Source organism: Cryptomeria japonica, chromosome 1 (assembly GCF_030272615.1).
Source record: "Cryptomeria japonica chromosome 1, Sugi_1.0, whole genome shotgun sequence".
Lineage (NCBI taxonomy): Eukaryota > Viridiplantae > Streptophyta > Pinopsida > Cupressales > Cupressaceae > Cryptomeria > Cryptomeria japonica.
In genome coordinates, this window is record NC_081405.1 from 522,731,566 (window position 1) to 522,758,462 (window position 26,897).

The following is a 26,897-nucleotide window of genomic DNA, read 5'->3' on the forward strand; positions in this document are numbered from 1 at the left end:
AGGAACACAACTAGACAGAGCGGAGATGAATAAGAAGTCATCATTTTGTTCTGATACTTCATTTAGGTTGGCTTCACTTTGGTTAGGGTTATACTGACATTCTTTAGCATAGTGACCAAATTTGTGACATCTAAAGCATCGGACACGCGAGGTATCTCTTGGTTTCTTCCAAGGGTGTTGGGAACTAAATGGCCTGAATTCCCTATTTCTTTTTGGATAAGGTTTCTTCCAATTTCCCCCTTTGTTGCATTGAGCTGCAAGCATGTGATGATCATCTATATGGAAACTTTTGGTTTGCCCTCTTGTGATGAGGCGAGACTCTTCTTGGATACAATCATTTTTAAGGCGATCAAGGGTAGGTAACTCAGTCCTACCACTTATAGTTTGGATAAATGACTCCCATGAGTGAGGTAGACCATTTAGGGCAATCATGACAAGGTCTTTGTCTTCCATGTTATGGCCAATTAAACCTAGCTGATTCTTTAGTTCTGAAATTCTCATAAAGTAGGAAATAACAGAATCTTCTTTTGCCATTTTGATATTAAGTAGTTGTTGTCTTAAAGTAATTGCCCTACTGAGATTGTTAACTTCATATGTACCTTGTAAATGGCTGAACATTTCCCTTGCAGTGGTAAATGAGGCAATAGAGGTGATTAGGTGGTCTTTGACTGAATCAATGAGAATCTTCCTGGCCTTGACAGCATCCTTTTTGAATTGTTTTAGTTCGGCTGCATCTGTAGGTTCAGTTAGCTCTTTTGTTTCTATGAATTGGAGAAGATCTTCTTCCTCTAGAGCCAACTTGATTCGAACTTTCCATGCAGTAAAATTGAGATTCCCATCAAGCCTATCTTCAACTTTTAGCCGCATTGACCTAACCTGAAAATGAGACACCAATCTGGAAATAAAGGAGCACTGAATTCTAAAATCTGAAAGTTGATCTAGCCTATAGCTCTGATACCATGTTAATTTTAACACTTTCAGATTGATATAACTTAGAATTTAGACTTAGTTTCTAGTTAGTTAGTTTACTGTGCAACCTCCAATCAGTTTGCTGTGCATACCCTGAATGTTGCCAAGTACCCTAAGGTGGAATTCGCATCTTCATATGGTGAATGAGGTTGCTGCTTGAAGTTGACTGAAGTTTGCACTATGTAGACATATGAATTTTCGCATAGGATGAGAGAGCTGATGTTTGCTTGATTGAATAACAAATGAATCTTAATCTTTATTTATATGGAGCGAACCCTTTTAACTAGGTCGGCTTCCCAAATAATTAATCTTTTAATTATTTCTTTTTTAACTGCCTTTGTTAATAGGGTCGGCCCTATTGGACAACACGTTGAATGTTTATTAGATGAAGCGTGGGGGATAGGGCCACGTTGGAGGGAAAAGGGGTCAGCCCCTTTTTGGGCGGATTCCAATGTTGCCTAAGGCAATATGAATCCGCCCTTCCCTAATTAATATCAATAGAAATATGCTATAAATTTGTAATCTATGCATAAATTTTAAAAATATATAAACATCAACAATCATTGTATATGGGCATTTAATAACTAATAAATGCTTATTAGAATATAAACATCAACAATAATTGTATATGCGCCATAATTACTAATACTTCTATTGGAATTATTGGAATCATTATAAACAATTTCCATACATTTTACAGATGTAGCAAAGGAGGTTTCTAATTTAGGTGAAACAATTTGATGTTTCTAGCTGATGAAGTAAGGTGAGACTTATTTCGTCAGGTGTGAATTCTCACTGGCAAAGTTGGGGTGAAAATCCTTCAGCATTTTGTGTTTTGTGTTACAAGTCCAAATCCTTTATTGACATTGCTTACATAGAAGCTGACATGATTTTATTTCCAAATGCTATGTTGCTAAGATACTAGATTCGGCTCCTGGAGCCCAAATATTGGTCTAGTTTCGATCCGAGTCTTGGTCCGGCCTTGGGTTTGCATTGGATTTGGTCAATTCTATATATCAGTTTTTTTTCATTCTACTAAATGTTTGTCAAGTTTAGGATTCGGTGAGATGGGTTCAAAAATTATTTGTCTTGCCTTTGTCACCTCTGTGTCTTGCCTCCACCTACAATGGAAGGGAAAGCTTCGACTTTAAAATAAAATTTAATTTATTTATATTTTATATTTTAAAATCAGTCGATTTGATATTTACTTTTATTTTTTATTCAATATATTAAAATTTAATATTTTAAAATATTTAAAATTTAAATTAAACTTATTATAATATATCTATTATTTATATTATTATACATTAATAATATTTTAAATTAAGATTTTATATATATTTTATTATTTATTTTATACACACACACAGATGTTCCTATACTTAGAGATTTTGTTTTGCCATACTTGAACCCGTACCTGCACCTGTACCCGCAAACATACCCAAATTGGCAACTTAGCTATATCGTATGCATATTTGGTGCATTCATATGTCCAACAGATTCACAAAGAGATTTAATGTTTCTACTTCTCAGCTTCCAAACTCTATTCATCTCTTTTGTTTTTGTTTATCCTTAGCTTAATATGTGAGCCTTGCTACCAACTAGTCCTACTGTTGACTCCTAGGACTTTCGTTTAAGTCGGAGAATAAAAGAACATGTATATGCTAAGAGGGAATCAGATTAAGGCTGATTTGGGCCCAACATATTCATGCTGTCTATTATCTCTTCTATGCTTAAAAGGAAATTATACCCAGTTTCCACATGAGATTTATAAATTCTCTACAAAATCTGATACACAGTTTCATTGTCTTGAGTTGATAGACTACTTTTAGTGGTTGGCAAAACAAGTAATGCCTTGCTTCTTTGGATTTGTGGGATGTAAATGTTGAGAAAATTATCTTTGGCCAACGATTGTTGAAAATATGGCATGATAGGCCTCAAGATGAGTTATAGAAAGTTCTTCTTCCAAGTAAGATGGCATGTATATTGGTTATCTCACATTGACAACATAATGGATGCCATGCTGAGTTGGAAAATCTAAGTGGAAGGCATTAGAGCTGATTGCTATTAAAGTAATTTTGTAGTGTTTCTATAATGGTCATTTAGTTAGGATCTTTCCCTTTCATAGTTAGTTTCTTTTTAGTATGTTTCCTTTTGTGTTTCTATTCTCGATCGTTTCCCTTATGAAAAGACCGTCTTGTAAACTCTTTATAAGGAGCCTTTTGTCTCCTTTTGTACTTAATGGAATATCGAATTATCATTTCATGGTATCAGAGCTTAGGTTCTTTTTTGGCAGTGGGTTTTTTGATTTTCATGAAAGGGTTTTGCTTGATTTTTTCCACAAAATTTAGGGAGTTTTATTTCTGTTTACTACTTGTGATGGCGCCAAGTAAATTTTTTTGAATAGGCTGGGGGGGTTTTGTATGATTTTATCCGCAAAAAACATGGATGGGTTTTGTTGACGGATGTTTTATGACTACACCAACACAAAATAAAGTTTCCAACGGTCACTCTATCCTCTCTTGAACAAAGACCCCTCATATGCTAAGGTTACAAAGATCATAGTGGCGACTTCAAGGTTCCTACTGCAAGCATGCGACTTTTTGTTGGATATGAGCTCGTTTGGCTTGATGTGTTGCTAGTAATCCAAGGGGGACTTGCATGCAGTGAAGAATAATTTGAACAAATTTGTATTTCAAGGAAATTTTGCGAATGATTTGGTAATGATAAGTGTTTTTTAATGGAACTTTTCTTAATGAAATATATGCAGAAAGTAAATAGGAAAGGATTTAGAGAGATTCTAATCTAATCTGAGGAACTCAAAAGACAACAAAGGCTTTGGTGAAAGCGACCACATTTTGTTTCGCCAACATCAAACAAGTACGCAAAGGGAGGTGCAATCTTCAAAAGTTTTGCAAAATATTTTCATATTACCAATGAACACCATCAAAGAACAATGCTCACTCGATAATAGAAGTTAAACATACACATTCAAGAGGCTCAGTCCAACCTTACACTGCAAATAGAATTCATCTACCTTAAAAAGGTATGAGCGAATGATTTCACCATGAAACAATGCTTTCTATCTCATTCATCTACTTGCTTGAAAACAAATCTAATCAAAGTAAGGAAGAGAAACCATGCAACTTTAAAATAACTCAAGTAATCACCAAAATCAATAAATCACTCTTATTATCTTAATAGCCTAAAGCAACAATTTCTTACAAATTCTCCCTCTTTACAAATGAAGGGGTGAACCCCTTTTATAGGCCCCAAAATGAAAATGGACGACCCAGATTACAATAAGATCAATGGCTAAGGTTCACACATGCAAAACCCTAATTAGGGTTTGACCCAAAATGATCAAATGTGGCGCCAAGTAGTGGGCATGGTCATAAATAAGGATTCACGTCCATTTGCATTTAATAAATTGTCGTCCAAAATAGGACGACCATTATCACCTGACGGCAAATGTGATGAATCTAGTCATGATGGCCTTGAGCTCTCCTATGGAGACACTTGGTGTAGTTTCCAACTTGTATTCCAACATGGCAGTATCCTTTTCATACTTGGAGAAAAACTTCTCCCACCTTGGCATAGTCTCCTGAGTCTTGCGCATTGTGCTTGATAACAAAAAACATTCTCCAGATGTTCGCTCTAGAAGGATTCCACGAAGAAGAATTCATGCAATCTATCCTTCAGGTTGTCCACTGTTAGCTCTTCGTCAGTTAGTCTTTTTGCAAACAACGCTTCGACGGTATTGAGGATTTCCTCCTGAATTTTCTTGACCACTATCCTCAATAGAGTTGACTCCATATTAGATCTTTTGAAGAATTCCTTCCTAGTTTTTACCGCATAGAACCACCGAGGGAAGTCATATGCCTCATTTTCCTTGATGAGCTCTCCATCTATCAACGCCCGTCTGGGATTCTCCATTAGTGCCTCAAGACGTGGAATAGTCAAGTCTTGATAAATGTGCGTGTCCTCCCATGAACTATCCACGTTTTCCAATCTGCCAAAGATAGCGAAGATCCTCTAGTAGAAATGAACAAAATCTTAAATGAATTTGCAAGTTGTAGTGAGGACATTTTCTGCCCATTCCTTAGAACATTGAGTCATTTTCCTTATTTCTTCTAGCCCATCCACTAATTCCTTCGGAAGAGAAGAGGGAGCAACAAAAGTTTGATCTTCCTCTCTGAATGGATGCATCAAGCGTCGTACATACTCACATAAGGCTTTGTTTTCACTCTTCAACGTCCTGTTTTTCTCTTTCACTTTCTTCATCCGCTCCTTCAGTGTTAAGGAAGATTCATCAAATTCTTCTATCACTTGTGCCTTGGTAGCACGCCTCAGGTCAATTGTTGTAACATCATACTCATCTAGAGTAATCTCATTTCTATCCTTGTCAACCCTGGGCACGACCACATCAAATTCCTGGATCCTGATTCATCTCTTGTAACCTTAGAGAATTTCTTAGCCACCTTCTTCTCTGCTAGCTTGTTTATCCTATTTAGAAATTCTTCAATCTCAAGTGTAGGATCCATCTCTTCCTCTGGCTCTTTCTTCATTCTCTCTTTCAGCCAATCTGGAACAGTTGCCTGCTGATCCTGTATCTCAAGCTGTTCCTATTCCTATGTAACTTCCTCAAAATGTCCTAAGTCTCCCATTGTTGTTTCCCTGAAACAATCCTGAACAAGCTGTTTTGTATCCAAAGGAAGTTCTTGTCCGTCATTTCTTTGTTGAACATGCCTTTGGGAGGCACTAACATTGAGAATATCTTGCACTTATGAGATGTCCTGGTGTTCTTCCTGCGACCGATCTCTTGTTAATTCTCCTGTGAAGATATCAACCTCATGTACGCTTGAGGAGCTGTCAGGTGACTGCGCTTCTTCCAACCTTCGCCTCTTCTGCTATAGTTCCTCCCTTGGAACCTCTTGTGTTTTCCTCGTTTGCAAATTCTTGGGGATACTTTTCTCCTTTTTATGTTCTAACCTTCTTTGAGGGATTCTTGAGCTCCTGATGATCCTTCAGTGGCCTCATCTTGGGATTCCAAGTCTCCTATCAAATTGTAAGTCAGCCAGGCATTCTTTGCCTTCAACTTATTGATATGACGTTCAACCCAGTGCCTTTTGAACTTCATAATTGGTCGGCTTAAGATAACCGGATCATCAATTTCTGGTTATGACCAATTAGGTGCTTGAATTGGCTTATCTTTTTCCTTTTCATAATTTGGGTGAACGGTATTCACATCTTCTATCTGGTTAGACACATGGATGATTTCACATATTCTTATCAACTTAAGAGGTAGTCTAGAAAGCATTCTTTTCCTAATCTTATAGTCATCCTTGGCGATAGCCCAATAATCCTCCAGTTGCATCCTATGCCTGTGCCTTATGCTAGCTACTGTAAAGCGGAAAATCGCGGTCGAACCCTAGTTGGTCTCCCCTCTTCTAACTCCAAGGAGAGAGAAGGGAGGTTCGCTAGGATTCGATGGGTTTTCACTTAGGGGGAAGACTTTACATTCAAAAGAGGGGTTGAGACTCATAAGATTCAATCCCACACGATGTAAGATTGGATGCTAAATGAATTTCAAGGGTTAGGAAAGCAAGGCTACCCTCTTTTGTAAAGAATGTTGATTAAGGAAATTAAGCTAAGGATGCATAGAAAGTCATAAAGATTCGCTTATAAACTGAGTTCGGGTTATAGGATGAAGCTGCGGACCTGGAATTAGCAGTAAAATGTCGATACGGCGCTGTCTTGCAAATTTGAGCAAAAGTTGTCGGGACGATGGCGCCCGGCGCCACGGTCCTCCGAAAAATCCGCGAAACGAAGGGGGATCTGTTCGTCTCTGCACAAGGATTCCAGATCTTCAATTTCAGCCGCGTACCTGCAACCTACACACAGAAAAGCGAAGACGATTGGGGGGTTAGGGATTAGGGGTTTGCCTTTAGGTCAAACCTCGGTTTTGGAATTAACCAAGAAATGAGCAAGAGCTGTAAATGTAAATGACTGTAAAACAAGTACTAATACCTTGTTCTAAGGATGTTTGTATCCTTATGTGCGAAGGTTTAGATGTTGTATGTTGTATGTTGTATGTGATCTCCTCTTCAATGGTTGAATCCTTGTCTTGAATGCAACACTTAGCCTTGAATGGAGACTTGGAATGATCAATTGCTTGAATGCTTGAATGCTTGAATGCTTGAGTATAATTTCCACGCTTTGTACACATATCCTCCTCATATGCCAAATGAGAGAGAAAATGTAGCTTATATACTTGTCAATTAGGGCTGATAGACTGATTTTCCCGACCTTAGGCCGACCAGGGAATGTAATTTTCCAAATTGCAAACGAAAAGACCCGATACCACTTAGGAAACCGGGCCCAAAATAGGACCCAGGGACCAGGGCGCTGGGCGCCATGGTCCTGGAGGACCAGGGTGCTGGGCGCTCTGGTCCCACCTCCCGGGGCAGCAGGGTGCAAGGAGGTTCAGGCCAGGGTGCATGAAAAATGCAGTTTTCAGTGTCGTGAGCAAGTTTTGGGGTCTCCATTCAGGTTGCGTGTTGCGTCGCCATCGTGAAGACCGAAATGCAGTCGAAATTGCAAGTGTCGCAATTTTAGGACGCTACAGCTACCATTATTATCTTATCATACGGATCAAAATACGATCTTGCACTGTGAGGTGTGAGATGGTAGAATAGCAGTTCATCCGTTGACTTCCTTGTTGCTGCCAATGATGGGCACATTTTATCATAATCTCCCATGATGATTGGAAATTTGAGCCCAATCTTCTTCTTCTTCTTCTTCTTCTTCTTCTTCTTCTTGTCATAGGTAGTCAATTGTCTTGTTACCTTCAACAACACCATTTTATCTATTGGTTACCTTGGGAGTCTATAGGGCAGGGCAAAGAATCCTTGGACTTGGATGTAAGTAAATTTTGAAACTGAATGTACCAAGCCCTATACTTCCTTATCAACTTCCTCGCTTCTTGTGACAACCTTTTATGTATATCTCCTTGTAAAGATCTAGCAATATGCATGGTGAAGGTGTCATTTGCTTTCTTGAAAGAGTAGTGTCATACAAGTGCAATTGTGGATAACACTCGTAGACCTTCAGCTGTCCTAGACCGCATCCCATGGGTTCTTTGCCTAATAATCCGCTGAATTTGTCCATTCTAGCCAACATGTAGACAATATTCGAGCTCATGTAGAAGGATTGGGTTTGCTTCAAATTCCTAAGCTGCTCGTCCAGGTTGTTGCTAATTATTCTCGTCCAATCTACCACCTTTATGGCATCCATTACTTCCTCATGAAGTAAAACATCCAAGACTTGAAGGTGTAGCTTGTGGACATCACATAACCTGGCGCATCATCAGCATAAGATCATCATATTCTTGTTCAAAGTCCATTCTGGTGAGTTGCTTGGGCATCTTTGAAATGTGAGGCGTTGGCTTCTGCATCCATTTTCTGTTGATGATTCCAACACATCTCTCAATGCTAGAATCATAAATCAAAGTTGCTCTTTCCTTGGTCTCGAACATCATGGATTGGAATGCGGGGATTCCAAAAGCTTCAGCGGTAAGATTTGCCAAGAGTCTGCCATTAGGCGCCATAATTGCTCTTCTCTTAGCGTCATAATGTTTTGCACACTCCATGATCAGCTCCGGATGTTAGATGGTGGGAGGGAAACCAACAACTGCCACAATTCCGCTTCTAACTATCTTCTTGGCGGGAGCTGATGGAGGATGTCGATCTTGACCAAATATTCTCCTTTTGACTTCTTTCAACTTGAGTGTTCCCAAGTTGGTATCATTGACTTCTTTCCATTTTGAAATAATCTTTGTTTTAGAGTGGAATCCTCTCTGTTCGTTCTTGATCTATGTCTGCTAGGAAGTGTTTGCCACCTTGCTTGATTCTGCCATTCCTGCAAAACAAAATAATTAACATTAAATTCTTGATAAGGAAAGTTTGGAAATCCATCAAGGGAAGAATTCCACATTGCCAATTCCAGACTTGGAATAAATAAAATCCTTCAAGAATAAGAACTTTTGGAAAAAAATCATGCCCCAGCTGCTCTTCACTTTTGCTCTTGTTTGAATTCTTAAAAACGTGATGTGAAGAATGAAGTCTAAAACCTTGTTTAAATAAGAAATTCGCCCACCAAACTGTTAAGTTGGCAATGAGATAATTTTGGCAGTTGTATTAATTCATTCCAATCACACTTAATGTTTCCTTAATGAGAAAACGACAACTTGTCATTGCGGTGAACTCCGCCTGTCATACTTAACTTCAAAAGTAGAAACTTCCTTAATACCTTGAGTTATGCTTCATTAATGCATAATATTCTATTTTGCATGTTACCAACTTGTCTTCACAAGATTCTTTCTATCTTGGGAGTATATGATATATTTTGAAGGATTTCTTTGCCTTGGAAGAAATTTCATGATCTTTCCATTCCTGAGGAATTCTTGAGTGCATATCAGTTCTAGAGAAGGAAAATACCTTTCCTCATGAAATGCCATTTCATGTCCTGTGAGTGTTTGGGGGCATACTGTCTTGAAGGAAGAATTCTCTTGACACAACCATTTTTTCAATTTTCTAAGAATTTTGTCCTGCTTAGGGTCTGGAGGAGGAAAATTTCCAACACTTAGCCATCTTTGCGTGATTTCCAGGTGTGACTACATACATTGGTGTATTCTGGGCCTGATGGAGGAATTTTGCCCTTGAGGAAAAATCCTCCTCTGCTGGTGATTTGCGCTCCAGGAACCTGCCTGGGTGCATTTGGGAGGTCAAGGAGGAATTTCCTCCTACAAAGGAAAATCTTCGTTGCCTTGGGATTTGCACCCAAGGCAAGGGTCTGGGCGCAAATGAGGGGTGGAGGAATTTTGAGGATTAAGAAAAATCCTCCTCTTCTAGTGAAATGTGCCCCTCATAGCTTTTTGAGCCCTTCAAGAGGTAGGAGAAGGAATTTCATATTTTTGGAACAATCCTTCTATCCATGGGAAATGTGCCCAAAGTGGATTTTTCAAGCTTTGTTTATTTCGGGAAGGATTAATAGACTTAGCCACAATTTGATCACCTGCTTGCTCTTCAACTTTTTTGGATTTAGAACTGGATATTCAGGAACATTTTGTCATCAATGCCTTGCCAGTTGTCAGAGATAGACCTTCCAAAAATAGTAAGTTCTTCCAAACACCAAATTAGGGCAAATTCGGGTTGGGATCTTTTTAACAACAATCATAAGGATCCTTGTAAAGAAAACATAGTCGCCTTCACCCATGTCAAGGTCTAGCGCATTACCCATGCTATCTCTGATCTTATAGAGACACTCACCCAACCAGTACTCAAATAGGAGATTGTATAGCCAAATCCAAAAGGGATGTCCTTGCGCTAGGAATGATTGGGATCAAAATTAGGGCACCACTTTTGGACAAAGACAATACTTTTCAAACTTCCAAGGGGCCCTTTCCAAAATCCTATCCTTGTCAAGCTCACTTGCAAAATCCTCAATGAAAATTTGTTTTAGAAGGATATTGTCGATAGGGAGTCCTCACCAAGTTTCCTTTGCTCAAATCTTGATCTCAAACATCGACTTGTGTTTGCCAATTATTCTACCAATGATGGCCGTTCGACAAAGTGCCTCCACATATTTCTCCATTGCACTAGACACATACATGAAGAGAGGATTCAGATTGGGCTCCATTTGCCCCAAGGCCCCTCATGTATTAACTATTAAATTACATCATGTATATGAATTTATGAATTTTAACTCTCATTTGAACTCTCAATTCAACTCAATTGCTACGTATAATGTATATGATGAGTGATTTATCAATGTTATCATATGAATATTTGAAATTTCTCTTCATATTTTAAATTTTCCCTATTCTTTATACAGCCATCGCCAAAAATGGCAAAAAAATCCTGTCCTAGAAACTTGTTTCTCCATTCCCTTCATCCCCTTGTCTCGGAAACTCGAGGTAACATAGATTCAAAGACATCCTATTTTTAGATGATCTTCTAGAAAGTCTATTTATAGAGATATACATTCTTATCAGAAAACTATTTAAAGATTTCTAATTTTGTTGATGTATTGAAGGGAAAACTTTCATTTCAAGGCTTGCTTTGTGTGCAAGCAAACCGTTCTTTGCATTTGAACTGCAATTGCTTTTTATTTATTTTTCATGCAAAGTATTATAAATGTTTATAAATGAGGTTTTTTAATGCACCTAGATTTTTAGGGGAATGGTAATTTTTATGCCTACTTGCTGCTGAAATTGCTGTTCAAGATTCGTGTATGTTTTCTTGTGCAATTTTGTGGGTTGAATAGTATTTGATTGTTATTGCAAGCTTTGTATTACAGTACTTATTGATTTGGGTTTTGTGACTTTGTATACAAATCTTGATATTTGATTTATAATATCTTGTGTGTGTTTAATCCAATTCAATCTATGTGTTGCACTCATGCTGTCTACTTTTACTTAGGAATAGTGAATGCTTGTTAGCTGTTTAGGTTGTTTGCTTTAAGATATAAAACATAAAAATCTCTCCTCTTTTGTAGAAGTGCTGATAAGCCTTGCATTTTATTGGGTGAATATTTTGTAATCAAGCGATTGATTACAAAATAGTGGATTCAGTCACAACTATGGTGAGATTATATCTCTTCTCACAAAGGGGAGGCTGCCTTCTTGTGGTACTTCAACAACTGGTATCTAAACTACACTATATTCACTAACCTATTTAATTGGCGATACACTCACCTTACCCTCACCTTACTCAATTGATCAAATGAACAACGTTGTGATGTACGTGCAGCACAAAGTCTCACACACACAACCCAATTTTAACTACTCCAAATTGATAACAGAAAATAGCACAAAGTCTTCAACTATTATCAACTGCACAACAAGATCTCCAGTCAGAATAATGTAGCACAAAGTCTACAAAATGAGATTTGACTATCTTTAAACAACTACCTTCTCCACAACGCACAATTCAATCGATATAAGATAATGAAACGAGAATGACATAAGAACAATCTCACTTCATCAACACATTGAATTCAAAACAAAGGTTGGATGCCAATCTGCTTTCTATTATGATTCAAATTTTGATATACAACTTAAGCTCAAAGTCTCAAATTGCTCCTCAAACCAATAGAGTTTTGATGCTTAAATTAAAGATCATATTTACAAAGAAGCCCCTCATTTATAGAGGAGAGCTTATGAGTAAAAAGAGGGAAAGTTGCAACTAACTTTGACTTATTCAACAATAGAGTCCTATTTGACTTTGACTTGTGCTGTTGTTTTGGATTAAAGCAAAAACAGGTTTTGAAGGGGCCCCGAAACCCTTTACAGAAAGATTCTAAGAGAATTAGGATCAAAGACTAACATAAATCCAAAACAAAACATGTTGCAAAAGAAAGACATTACAAACGTCAGCCATTGAGACAAAACAAAAGCCCAGACGGGCAGCAAAAACCAGCAAAGAGAATAAAACACAGAACCAGCAAAACAAAGACATCAACGACCACAGGCAACAGAAACACAGACCCAATTACATGAAGTTCTTGAGGGTCTCAACCAACTCAGCCTCAAGGACACTCATATTTTCAGCAGCAGCTTTTATTTCTTTGTAGTCCACCTTTTGAATGGCTGCCTTCTTCTTCATGTTGCCACGAGTCCTTTTGCTTGGTCCTTCTTCAACTTGAGTCACATCAGTTTCATCTCCAATGGTGACAATAGCCCTTTCCTGCTGCTCCCAACTATGCACCATAACAACCATAACATCAAGAGTATGCTTCACAATCTTGTGGCTGTTCGACATGATAGCCTTAAGCATAGCTTGGGTCTTGTTGTATCCCTCTTCAACATTGGAGACCTCCGTCGTCCGTTGGCTCACATCCATCTGATTGCTTTGATCATTCCCAATAGGGATGGCTTCCATTTTACTACCCAAGGCTCTTTGATTGAGTCTAACCTCCTTTAATTCATGAAACAACCATTTAAACATGCTGAACGTGTCAATTGCATGTTCTCGAGCCATACCCAACACATTCTCATAATCTTCCTTTTTATCACTAAGCTTTGCACATTTTGGGTGAAGGTCCTCATGAATCACCGCATCCACATTACCAGAATCATGGGATGGGGAAGGAGGGGTTTGAAGATTATGGCTGTTTGGCTCCTTGCTATCTTTTTTCTCGCTCATAGAATCCTTAGGACTAGCTTTGGTGCCACTGGAAGCAGGGGAGTCATTTCCAGCCGAAGTGGAAGAAGAAGATACCACAATTTTCTTTTGACCTTTTTTACCCTTGCCCCCCAGGGGATTGGTATTGACAAATTTCTCAAGTTTAACTTTTTTCGGAGGGGGATGGGACTCACCTTCAGAATCAGACCCAGACTCATCTTCACCCGATTCAACCGCACTAGTACCCTCTTCAGAAGAAGTATGAATATAGTCATTAGGGGCAGGAAGGACACGGAAATGAGAATCAATAAGGACTAACAATCCTTCATGCAATATGGGGAACTCAGAGGGGTTCTTCTTGTGGTCATTAAAATTGGCTCTCAGGGCAGACATAAGATAAAACGGGAATGACATCTTGACCCCATGACGAAAGTGATTCATGATCACAAAATGATGCCCATACACTCTAGTAAAACGACCATCTAAAGTAAGGTATTCCATAATTACCTTTAACATCTTCTGCCAGAAGGGCTTGAACACTGAAATGGAATAGTAACTGGCAGCCTTTTTAACAATTTTATCTCTCTTCGCTTCCTTCTTGGGAAAATCCTTCACAACCTGCTCCGTATACGCTCTATCCCTATAATATTTCATGCCATCCATGGAAAGCCCAATGACTTGGGCGATGAGGCTTTCATCCACCAGAACTTTCCGCCCATGGAGAACAATGGTCCCATCCTTCCAATGCTTGGCAAAGTAATTCGTAACATCCTTGTTACAACCTTGCAACCTCTCGATATAAGAGGTAAAACTCCCTTTCTCGAAAATCCTCCACAACTTACGTTCCTTCTTCAGCTTCACACAACTAGGAGATTCAATCCTTTTTCCGACACCCCCCATCTTCAAATTCTCTTTGTCGCTTTCACAACATTTTGCTTGCAGAACAAAAAACAAAGCCCAAAGAATGCCAATAATTGCCCACAAAACGTGCGAGACAGATTCACACTTAATATTATGTACTTTCTGGCCACTTGCCTTAATCGTAAAGGTTCTGATCTCTCTAGAATCACTCTGAGTCATTATAGCCCAGGTCATCATCAATGTTACTCCCTCGGCTTCGGTCTTGAAGCAAATGCATCACAAAATCCGACTCTAGCCTGTCACCATTGGTCTAGCTCAACTAACTCTTACTCGTGACCCCTTTATTAGCAAGATAGTCAGTCGCCACATTAGCTTGTCTATACACGTGGGATATAATGCATCTATGAAAAGTTTTAATTATATCCGTAGCTTTTTTAATCCACATTTCAACATTTCAAGATGGTTTAGAGGTACCCCTTAGGTAGTTAATAATATTTTTTGAATCCCCTTCCACCCAAACACAATTAAAGTTGTGATTTTTAGCAAGAATTAAGCTTTGATAAGCCCCTATGGCTTCAGCAATATGGTTGGTCTGATTGCCCAAGGGGAGCACCACCGCTGAAAGAAAATTGCCATTGTGATCTCGCAACACTCCCCCGCAACTTGCCGGTCCAGGGTTCCCTTTGGCCGCCCCGTCAAAGTTGATTTTGGCCCACCCTTGGTGAGGTAATCTCCAGCTAATGTTGGTTCTTTTATTTAACTTAGGCTTGGCTGACTGAAAGAGATGATTTAATTCCCAAGCATTGGCTACTCTAACCTTATAATCATTAACATTTCCATTCTGATTTTGACTCTTGGTACTCACTATAGAAAGATTTTCATTAACAGCCCTAGTGATTTTCTTGAAGACAATTTCAAGTTGAAGATAAATCTCCCTAAAAATTCAGTTATTACGCTCTTTCCATAAACCCCACGCCACATAAGGAAACACAAAGGACCATAAAGTCTTCAAAAGATGATTCCTAGTAGGCGATCTCCATTGATAAATAAACTCCTTAACAGACCAAGGGAAAATCCAACAAAGATCCTATTTCTGAAGCACTTGGCACCATATTTCAGTAGCATAAGGGCAGTGCAAAAAGAGATGATCAACCGATTCTGCTTCCTTCAAACATAAGTAACATCTATTAGGTACGGAGAATCCCCTCTTAGAAAGATTATCCGTAGTCAGGATTTTGTTTAGGAAAAGAAGCCAAAAAAACATGTTAACCTTAGGAGTAAGACCTTTAATCCACACCTTTGACCACCAAGAAACAAGAAGACTTTTAATCCACACCTTTGACCACCAAGAAACATGAGGATCAGCACAACAATCTGCAGAAGCAACTGAAAACTTACCATTAGATGAAAATTTCCATATTAGCTCATCTTCAAATTTATTTTCTAACCCGAAGGAGTTTAAGGACAACTGCAACTGAGTAAGAGACGGGTTAACATCAGTGAGGTTCACCCATTTACCTTCCTTCCAATAATCAGCCACCATTAGTCCAAAAGAAGCCACACAAGTATCTCTAAAAGCCCCCTGCAAAGGATTAGAAGCCACCAGACGTTTCCCGATCCAGCAATCATCCCAAAAACGAATACTCCTCCCATTCCCCACCTTCTAGAAAGTTCCACGATCAGCCACATCCCTTGCTTTGACAATATTATTCCATAGGTGTGATCCAACAGGAATATGAAGGGAATGCAAAAAATTCTGAAAGGAGTGAACATTAAAGAGGTATTTGTCAAAGTTCAAAAACTCGGACTCGCCACGGACTCGGCAAACCAAAAATTTGGACTCGGACTCAGACTCGTGAAAGACTCGCGAAAGACTCGGCAAGGACTCGGCAAAAAAAGAAAACCGTAGTTTTACAAAAAAACATAAAGAAATTAATGCATTTAGAGAACATAAGAGCCATAATTGAAACATTACACATGTCATATGATCAACAAACGCGCAATATTTGAAATTTCATCATTCATACTCATAGTTTCAAACTTTCAACTCTAAAATGTATAATACCAAGATTTCTTCAATGCTAATTATGTTGTTATATGGAGCCTAATTAGACTCGGAGGTTAAATTTTCCCCTACTTCCATCAGCACAGTTTCCCTCTATATTTTTTGACGGGGGTTTGGGGGCAGCACCTCCAAGTTGGGGTCAAGGGGCAGTGCCCCTTGCGCGCTCCCTGTCGCGATACAAGGCGGGGTCGAGGGGCAGCGCCCCATGAGGCCAAAAATACTTTTATTATTTTATAAAGACGTCGGGTTTTATTTTTCTATTGGCCCACGTCCAACTAGGGTTACCCCTTAACCCCCAAAAAAGTCAAAAAGGGGGGGAGTTACGCCAAATGAAGGCAAAAAAAACTCAAATTTAAAGCTTGCGTGATGGTTTTTCTGGGTCCGTGCAAAAGACTCGCGAGTCCATGCAAAAGACTCGCGAGTCTTTCAAATGGACTCGCCAGGACTCGCCTCGCGAGTCCTTGGCGAGTCGACTCGTGGCTCCCACGAACTCGCGAGTTAGTGGCGAGTCCACGAGTTTTTAAACTATGGTATTTGTTATGCCATAATGTATTCCATTCTCTTCTACAATCATGGGTTCGCCAAACTTGTTTAGCTAGAAGAGCAAGATTAAAAGTCTTGATACTCTGAATCTCGAGACCCCCATACTTTCGGGGTTTGCAGACACTCTCCCAAACAACTAAAGGAATTCTCTTTCTTTCCTCCACCCCAGACCAAAGGAATCTTTTCCAATTTTTTTCAATAGTCTCTACATATTTTGAGGGAATCTTGAACAAACTGAGAGCATACACCAGGAGGTTCTGAAGAGTGGCTTTGAGCAGTTGAACTTTGCCAGCCTGACTAAGGAGGGTCCCCTTCCAGCCAACCAACTTCCTATTGAACCGGTCAATCAAAGAGAGCCAAAAAGTATCAGAGGGTTTAGGTCCCAAAGGAAGGCCAAGGTAAGTAGAAGGAAGCAAACCAATCCCGCATTCAAGAATGTTAGCAATCTTCTTTTGCCTAGACTCAAGAGTATTAATAAAGTAAATAAATCTTTTAGCTCTGTTAACCATCTGTCCCGAGGCCTTTTCATAGAGGCTGGGGGTGGATTTAATAACTCGAGCCTCCCCAAAAAAGGAGCTCCCCAATAAGATTGTATCATCCACAAACTGCTGGTGAGAACGAGTCAAGTTAGCAGAGGAAGGCTTCAAACCTTTTAGAGATCCTTTCGACACCTGTTTATGAATAAATCTGCCCAGACTTTCAGCCATGATAGTAAACAAAACCGAGTTTATAGGGTCACCTTGCCTTAATCCCCTTGAGGTTCTAAAGAAATGAGAAGGCGACCCATTTGCAATAACAACAATAGAAGCAATAGAGATAAGCTGCTAGATTAGACTAATTACTTTACTCGAAAATCCAAAGGCTTGAAGAACTTTTTTCAAAAAACACCAATCCACCCTATCATAAACCTTTGCAATGTCCAACTTCAGCAAGAAACCTGGAGATTTAGCCTCCATCAACGAATGAATATTCTCATGAATAGTGATGATGGAGTCAAGGATTTGTCTCCCTGGGACGAAGCCATTCTGTTGAGGAGAGATTAGAAAGGGCAAAATCCGCAATAGTCGCGATGTGAGAACTTTGGAAATGATTTTGTAAAATGAATTGCACAAATTGATAGGTTTGGAAGCATCCAAAGAGTAAGCTCCATGCATTTTAGGAACGAGAACATTGAAGGTTGCATTCAATTCCTTAAGCAAAGACCTAGCTCCAAAAACTCTTTAACAGCATTAGAGACATCATTTTCCACAATATCCCAGCAGTGCTGAAAGAAGAACATAGGAAAACCATCGGGGCCAGGGGCTTTATTGCCATCAAAGGAGAAGACAACAACTTTGATTTCCTCATTTGAGGGAATAGCTACCAAGTTGCGGTTCTGATCTTCAAAAAGCATCTTAGGAATAACATCTGCTAGAATACCTTGGGCATCCGGATCCAACATAGGATCTGCCTTTAAAAGCTCCGCAAAAAACTCAACAACAGCTTCACTAATTTCCTCTTCCTTCTCTATCCTTCTACCATTTCTGACAAGGTGATCAATTCTATTGGCTGCTCTATGTTTGAGAGTAGTGACATGAAAAAATCTTGTGTTTCTATCACCATCATTAAGCTATAAAGACCTTGACCTTTGTCTCCAAAAGATCTCTTCACGGGCAATGATACTATGGTGTTTAGTCAAGACTTCACTTTTCTTCACAAAATTATCACCCACATATCCTTCTTTCTGTATCTTATCCTGAATGAGGTTCAACTCCGCTTGAAGAGCTGATTTCTGGAAGAAAATGTCCCCAAAGATCTCCTTATTCCATTTTTTAACCATCTCCTTCACAAATCTCAGCTTTTTAGCTATATGAAACATAGCTGTACCATCAATTTGAACACTCCACCACTCCTTCACACTATTATACAAGCTAGGATGGGATAACCACATCTTCTCAAATCTAAAAGGAAACTTTCTATGTTGCCCTTCTTTGGGTTCAGCCATAAGGCTAATAGGACAATGATCCGAGCTGACTCTAATCATAGAATTCAAAGAACAAGAGTAATGTTGAAGCCAATCAATAGAAATTAAGGCTTGATCCAATCTAACTTGAATCAACTTAGCCCCAACTTTGCGATTTGACCAAGTGAAAGAGGCTCTAGTCAAGTCAAGATCAATAAGGCACCGATCATTGATAAAATAGCCAAATCCTATTTGCTATCAAGCTGTATTTGAGAACCCCCAAATTTCTCAGTTTCCCGGAGAGGAGTAATGAAATCTCCAATGACCAGCCAAGGGATATTAGGATGGTTACAGGGAAAAGAAGAAAGTCTGGCCCAAAATTTTCTCCTAGAGACTTTGTTGTTAGGTGCATAAATATTAGATAATATCCAAGAAAAACCATCCCTAGTGTGTTTTAACAATGTAGCAACATGGTTATCATCATGACAAAGAGGAGCACCTTGAATAAAAGGAGAATTCCACAAAGTGACAGCTCCTTCAGACATTTTAGTCTCATGAATAAGCAAAATGTCCGGTCTATGATCCCTAGCCAAATTACGAACTATGTCCTGTTTATGACAACTATTCATACCTCTAATATTCCAGGATAAAATCTTCTTTTCTTACCAGTAGATTTAAAAAGACTTCCGTGGATCATCTTCTGTGATCCATCCACAATGATTTGCATACACTCCTGCTCTCTTTGCCACCTATTGGATTTCCTACCCACGCTTCGAGAAGGCCCACAATCCGCTCTGACTCTGTTTCGAGTAGTGACACCAGCACCAGGTTTCTGCTGCGTTTTCTTCTTCTTCTTTTCCACTTTAGTATAGTTCATCTCATCATCAAAATCAATCTGCTCCAGACTTATATTCTCTTTTTCCTTAGGGGATTGCATTGAATCTGAAATGACCATATTCTGGTCCAAATCACTCCATTAGAATTTTGAGATGAAGAATCACCCAGAATGGGGGTCTTAATCAATCCTGAAAGAATATTTCCAAAAGAAGAGCCCAAACCCGGTGAAGATTGATGGTCCTTGAAAGTACAAATAGGGTTCACCCCTTCCCCTTTAGCCTCACTACTTCTGGTAGTAAGGAGAAATGCACCTGGAACCAACATCGTTTAGGTTCATTTCTCCTTCCAGATCATCTTCCATATCTTCCTCCTCAGTATTAGCCATCTCGACAACTCTAACACTATTTTCTTCCCCTGTACCGGGGCATTACATCGATCATCTTCCTGGTCCGTCTCCTTTGTCTCACTATTCTGCACTTCCTGTATATTTTCAGTACCGTTTTCCTCCTGACCTTTCTCCTCAGTGCCCATAATATGTTCAGAGTGATGAGCATTCCCTCTGACATTGCTATCCCTTTGGACCTCATTAGGATTGTTAGGCAACTTGTTATCTTCTCTAGCATTGCTATCCACATGGACCTCATTAGGCATATCAGGCTTTATTTTCCTTACTACCCTGATCCCCATTCAACGCTTGCTTAGGCTTCCAAACCCTAGGGCCTTTATTTTTTTTCATCTTTCTTATTGTTCTGAGGGCATCTTTTTGCCCAATGTCCAGCCTTCTTGCACAAGAAACAAACAAAAGGCAGCGATTCATATTCAATGACATGGAACAGTGATCCCAGCTTCGAAACGAGTTCAACTGAGGAAGGAAGATCCTTAGATCTGCAAATCCCCACACAAATCCTAGCATAAACCATTCTTTTCCTTGCAACCGTCATAGGGTCAATTGAAAGCAGCTCCCCAAACACTCCAGCAATACCATTAAAGATGTCTTCATGCCAATATTCTAAAGGGAGCCCCGAGAGTTTCACCCATACAGGCACTGTTTCAGAAAAGGCATCTGACATATCCATATTAGGAGCCCATTTTTTTAGGGTTAAGGAAGATCTTCCCATAGCCCATGGTCCTCAGCAAAGGATCATTGAGATATCTTCAGCATAGGAGAACGCAAAGGAGAAAAAATCACGCGGAAGAGCATAGATATCGACCTGTCCTTTAAGCTTCCATCTACGACTTACAAATACCCTTACCACATCAATGTTGGGTCTAGGCCCAAAAAATTTCCCAACAAGGGTAAGCTCCACAATAGCAATATTATGGTCTATCACTTGATCCGAAATCGAAAGAGTCACCTTACCGCTATCCTTATCACAAATGACAGAGACAGGGGGGAAGGAAGACTTCCAAGTAGGTTTGACTCCAAACAAAGATGCCTAGCGATTCTACGTAGCGCCAACAAGAAAAGCGCGCTCAGTGGCCCCTTTGACAGGCTGATTCAATCGAGGATCACGTGAGGAGACCCTATCACGAGGGCCCTCCTCAAAAGGTACCTTCCTAGTGGCCCCGTCACTCGGGTCCACCTGAAACCCGACATTGGGGTCCCCACCATCTTCAGATTCAGCATCTTCCTGTTTATCCGAACTGGTAGCTGGTAAAGAAGATGGAAAACCAGCTCTCGAAAGCCCTAGCAGAGAACCAGCAGCAGTAGCAACCGCTTCAACCCTACCAAGACCACCCTGAAACCCTCGCTCCATGTTTCGGCTAATTTTAATGACTTTGTGCTGTTGTTACATGTAATTACAATTTTACAAATTTCATGTAAAATGTCATAAACAAATTACATAATGCATAACTGACAATGTGAAAATAAATTAAGTGTCTAGAAACACGTCTTCATTTTCATCATCCTTCTTTAGAAAATCTTCATATTATTGCACGGTAGTGTTGTGCTTTGCACACACTCCCCGTCGCTGACAGGGTCCCCCCCTTTTTTTGGGTTTTCATCTCGCCCTTGTGTGGGATTTTATTTTTTTATTCGCTATGGAGATGTAGCAGTTAGAAGTATGAGGAAATGATCCTGCAGGAGAGTGAGCCCGCCCGCTTCCTTAAGTCCTGAGGAGTTCGTATCAAATGTCAAGCATGATCTTGTCTGTGAAGAGAAGGTTGAATCATGAATCGTATGAAGAGATGGGGCGTTTGTTAATTTAGATTGCAAGGCGAAGGGTGAATGCAAAGAAGGAGAAAATGTCAGAAAGTCTCATAATTTAAAGTTCAAAATTCTCACAAAGGAGACTAATTTCGGCATAAGTTTGAATTTCGGCTAAGTTGGCCGAATTGCAAAAAGAAGATGCAAATTCGAAAATCGCCTAAGTACCCGACTTGCAAAAAGGGCGCATAAGTTTAAAAAAAATCGTCTAAGAGGGCAAAATGTCAAACTTTAAAAAATTTGCAAAAGCCTTTCGTAGGCCAAAAACGCGAAGTTAGGGAAAAGAAGGGCGTTTTCGTTGAACTTGTAAAACCTTTGCAAAAGGCCTCTTTAGGCCGAAATCGCAAAAAATAAGATTAAGGTGTTTAAACTTTGGCAAAAGGGCCTTTCAGCCCGAAAATGCGAAAAGAAGTGTGAAAGGTTATTAAACTTCAAAGTTTGCAAAGCCCTCCTTCAGCCCGAAAATCGCAAAAAGTGGGAAGGCTATTAAACTTTAAAATTTGCAAAAGCCTTCTCAGGCAGAAAGATAAAGATTGTTGCAAAAACTCTTGCAAAATATATACAAATTTTAAAGATGTTAAAGCTATGTCCTCTTCTCCACCTCTTTTAAATTTCTGCAACTGTATTTACTTTTCAGATAGTTTGTTTATGCATGTATTTGATGGAAATCTTGGTTCATACCATTAGGAAATAATTGATTATTATTCCCTCTACATGGTTAGTCTGAGCCCAATTTTGTGCTAAGTTCGGTTGTTAAATGTGAATGAATGGGTGTAAGAGTCCAGCATTTGTATTTAGCAGCTTGAAAATTCAAAGTTCCTAGATGATTGGACTTGTTTTTACCTAGTTGTGCTAGTTAGCTAGCAAAGTAATTTCTGGTTATTTTAAGATTTCCGTCTATGTGTTCAAATATGTTGTCTTAGTTAAGTTAGCTAGTTGTTCTTATTACTCTCTATCCTTATTCCCCCTTTTCCCCTTTTTAAAAAAAAAAGAAACCCGCAAGTCAAGCTGAAGTAGCATCAAGTTAAAAGCAAATCATATGAAACAAGACTGTAAGATTTTAGGGAACCTGTGCAAAACCAATTCCGTCTAACCGTAAATTCCCTTTGTGTTTCCAACAAAACACATCAATCGCTGAGCTATCTTGCAGTCAAGACCTGACAATCGAAACCTTGAGCTCATCCCCCATTGATCAATTTGAAACAGCATTAGGGATTTCCTTATCTCAAGAGAGGATAGGATACTTAGCATTCTATTCTGCGTTGGCCGGATGAAGTCGTAGTTCCGCGATTTTAGACACGTCAACAGGTAGCATGTGCTTTAAAGTCATCTAGTCCTAGTGTGTGGGAACGGGCATCTAGAACGAAAATGCAGCATTGAGTTTGAGCATTTCTCAAAGTTAGGCAATTTTTGCATCTTGGATAAAAAATGCAAATTGGGGTTTAAAACCCGATTTGCACTTGTGAAGGGTCTTAGTGAAGAAGGTTGCACATCGGGTTTTAAAACTTGATGTGCATGTGTGATGCAAAGGTAAGGTGCACATCGGGTTTTAAAACCCGATGTGCAAGACCCGATGTGCATATGACAAACAGTGGGGACTCAGGGCATGTACTTCGGGTTTTAAAACTCGAAGTGCATGTTCATTGGTGATGAATGTGTATGTCGAGTTTTAAAACTCGAAATACATGTTCAATAATAGATGTGCATTTTAGGTTTTAAAACCTGAAATGCATATGCAAATAGTGAAAAGTACATTTTGGGTTTTAAAACCTGAAATGCATGAAGGTTGAGTGGTAGAATGAAATACATAATGATGGAAGGATGTGCATTTTTGGTTTTAAAACCTAAAATACATAAACTTTGAAAAGAAAAATGCAATTCTGGAAAAAACCCCGAAAGTACATAAAAACAAAATGACTAACTTTGAAAAACTAACTTTTGACAATTTTTCAGAAGACAAATTAAGGGATTTAAACATGATGATTTCTTGAGGAACCTGACTATGCACGAGAGAGTTTGACAAGTGGCTTGACATGCATGCTTAGAGGATGTGGGCTACGAAATGGACAAATTTTGTAGGGGTTATCTCTCGATTTGAGTGAGCTAAAATCAAGGATAACACGTTCTTGCCTGAAAATTGAAAAGATAGGTGTTTGTTTGTATTTTATGTTGAAAAACCAATCGTTAGAATTCTAGGGTTATATATAAATTATAATGGAGCTTCCTCTTCTAATGTGAAGAAAGGTTTTACTTTTACCTTACACACTGTTCCACTTTGTGTTGTCCTGAAAGGGTCAAATCAAAACACTAACAAAGAGAAATAGTAATTAGGTGCTATGGATGGCTGTATGGGCTTGCTATTAACATGTCATGCCTTTGGTAGGTATGGTTTGGGTGACAAGTTAGATTAAGGGGCCCTGGGTTCAGAAGTTCTATCATTTTACAATTTGTAAACTTTATTGAAAAATCCTTTATTTTATAAAAACCACTTATTATGCTCACAAAAGAGCTGATGAAGCAGAACAAGAGTAGTATCAACTGTGAATAATTAAAAGTATAACTTTAGTAGGGGTTCCACTTTCTGATTTTCCTGTTTTTGTATTTCTTTGCAGATGGTATACCATGGTTCACAAGGATGGATCAGTAGCTGAATTTTGGGACTTCTGCAAGCAAAATGGATTTCAAGGGTTTTTGAGAATTTGGCCAAAGCCAACACTTGTAGCATGGAAAATTATTGCATCATATGCAGGTTTTGAAGCAGCACTTCAATTGCTTTTACCTGGTGAAAGAGTGGAGGGCCCTGTTTCTCCCAAAGGAAATATTCCAATTTACAAGGTTTGTAATCTTCACAAGCTATTCTACTGAATTGATATTTTGAGTGACCTGTTTTCCTCATTCTTATAAAATATTCTATTTGTTGGTTACATATTCCTTACATGATATATAACATGTGACATTTTTTGATCATAATTATATTAATCTCTTGGTTGTATATGTAGTAAAAGATACTCTTGGTTAAAGGCAAACTGTTTGGCCATTTGAAGCATTTACTTTTTGCTCACATTGTCTGCTGTGTGGAGTGTAGAAATAAACGTTTTGCAGAAGTGATAGTTGTGTTCTTTTACATCTGATTTGTATGTAGATCATGGAATGTGGTAAAGGATTTTGTGAACTTTGTTTTCAAGTCCATCAAAGACTCTGTTGCTACGAGTTGAAGAACAATTTGCAGACAAGGTCAGGAATAGTCAGCACAAGCTTGTTTTGGGCATATTTTAAAGGCTTAAGAGTGGGGTGTTATCTATTCACGACATTGTGTATATCTTCAACTTGTATCAAAATGAACCTTCCAGACATCAGCACATGTCAGTACCAGAAACGATCATGGATCATGGAGTGATCCGAAACGTTGATGCAAACAAAAACCTACACAGTTGAATCCAAAAACTAAGTAGTAGTACCGGAACTGTCAACATTGGAAAAACATTCACAACTTTTATTGCCTGACCTGATTTTAGACAGACGGTGTCCTGTACAACCCTCTTCAAGGTGGGCAGCTCGCCAATTCAATAAAGCCACTTTTAGTTCCACTATTAATAACAAACATGTGGTTCGATACTTTTCTCACAAGCTAAACTAATATTGATTAGGTGTATTATCCTACACTAAGGTTGCATTATTTAGGTGTATAATACCATCACTGTATCCTACACCATGATGTTATGAAAATATTATGTTCTCAGCAGTGTATCACGTACTAAGAACACACAATTATTTCATAACATCATGTCATCAAGCACTGGGTGTATAACATTAGCCTACCATACGTTATGCTTTATCCTCAAACCACAGTCTTCGGATATGTTGTTTGGCATGTAAGACAGTTATACAATCTGAGCAAGTATAATAAATGTTGCTTCCTTCAACTCAAATCCGCTTTACTCATTTGATATGAATTCTAGGTGCTCCTGCTTTCTCTGCTTGGTCCTTTTACCAGTTTTCTTTGCCTCTTGGATAAAAGCTTTTGCCATGTCCTCTTGATGATTGTACAAAATATTGACTTTACTCAATATTTGTATGGTGCCATGCATGTACTTTCAATCTGGTTTATCGTGTAGTGCTTTTACCAGATTGTTTAGCCTGTGCTTTATGGGTTCTGCAAGCATGTATTGTGATATTTTTCTCTGAATCTACATTGATTTATTTTGATAATTCATTCTCCCTTGCTTCTAGTTCTTTGTCAGAATGGGCATTTATACTGTATTCTGTCTATATTATCCTACTATGTGTCTTGTTCTTTGAGCATTTGCGACATTGTACAGGGTTTTGCCCTTAAAATCTAGCCTTGTTTTGGTTTCTTCTATTTTTCACCGAATTTTAACCAGGTATCTACATCTATGTAATCATATTTCTTTACTGAGTACCAAAATAGGCTAAATGAAGAGCAAAACCAGACAGAACTAGGGCAGGAAATAATCAGGCTAGCACAAAAAAGAATCTAAACAATATGTAATGAAGGTGCCAGACGACTTGGTTAACTATGCCATTTTGAGGGGCGTAACATGCCTTATCCTTTGATAAAATCTTTCGCCCTAAAAGATTTGAAGCTGTAGATGCAGTTGTATGACTACAAATACCTCATCGTTTGAAGTATTATCTTGTTTTAGCAGATTCATCCACTTGATGAAAAAGAAGAAAGACAGTTGAGGATGTTTTGATGAGTACATATGCCATGAAATTTTTTTATGTTACGAGAAAATTGTTTGTCATGTTGCTGGTAAAGAGTTTTCCGTGTCGTGGAAGACAATTAACATTATATAAAATTGGGAAACTCTAGTAGCATAAATTTATTTTGGTTATGGTCACAAAGCTAATTTAACCATTGTTGAGATTTTGTGTTGTTAACATGTGATTTTGGAAAGATATTTATATATCTGAAGCATTTGTTTTTTAATGAGTTCTGGGGTTAAAATACGCCAAACAAATAAAAAAGGGTTGTCAATTACCACTCAACTCAATGACACTCCTGATTTGCTGAACAAAGCAAAGTGCAGGCCAGAGAAGTGGGGATTCCAAATAGTTTAATGAACAAGAACTTTAAAGATTATTTTGGAGATGTAGAGTTTGTCTGGATAGAGTACCAAAAATAAAATTTTGAATTAGGTGCTCTTTGCTCATAGCTTGAAACGGAAAGGGAATCTGACTTCATCAGTTCTTTCTCAACTGAAGTGCATGGTTATACGCTAGTAATATCAACCATAAATAAAGCAATGTGGATGGATTTCCTTG

The 26,897-nt window shown here is 38.8% G+C and overlaps 1 protein-coding gene across 1 annotated transcript in view; it reads left to right on the plus strand.

The window, feature by feature from the left end:
* The window catches only part of LOC131060042 (7-dehydrocholesterol reductase), a 101,259-nt gene that overhangs the window by 19,245 nt on the left and 55,117 nt on the right, over positions 1–26,897 (plus strand). Inside the window, exon 2 of the mRNA XM_057993134.2 lies at positions 24,224–24,446. Coding sequence (XP_057849117.1) covers positions 24,224–24,446 — 223 coding nt within the window. The remainder of the gene's footprint in view (positions 1–24,223; positions 24,447–26,897) is intronic.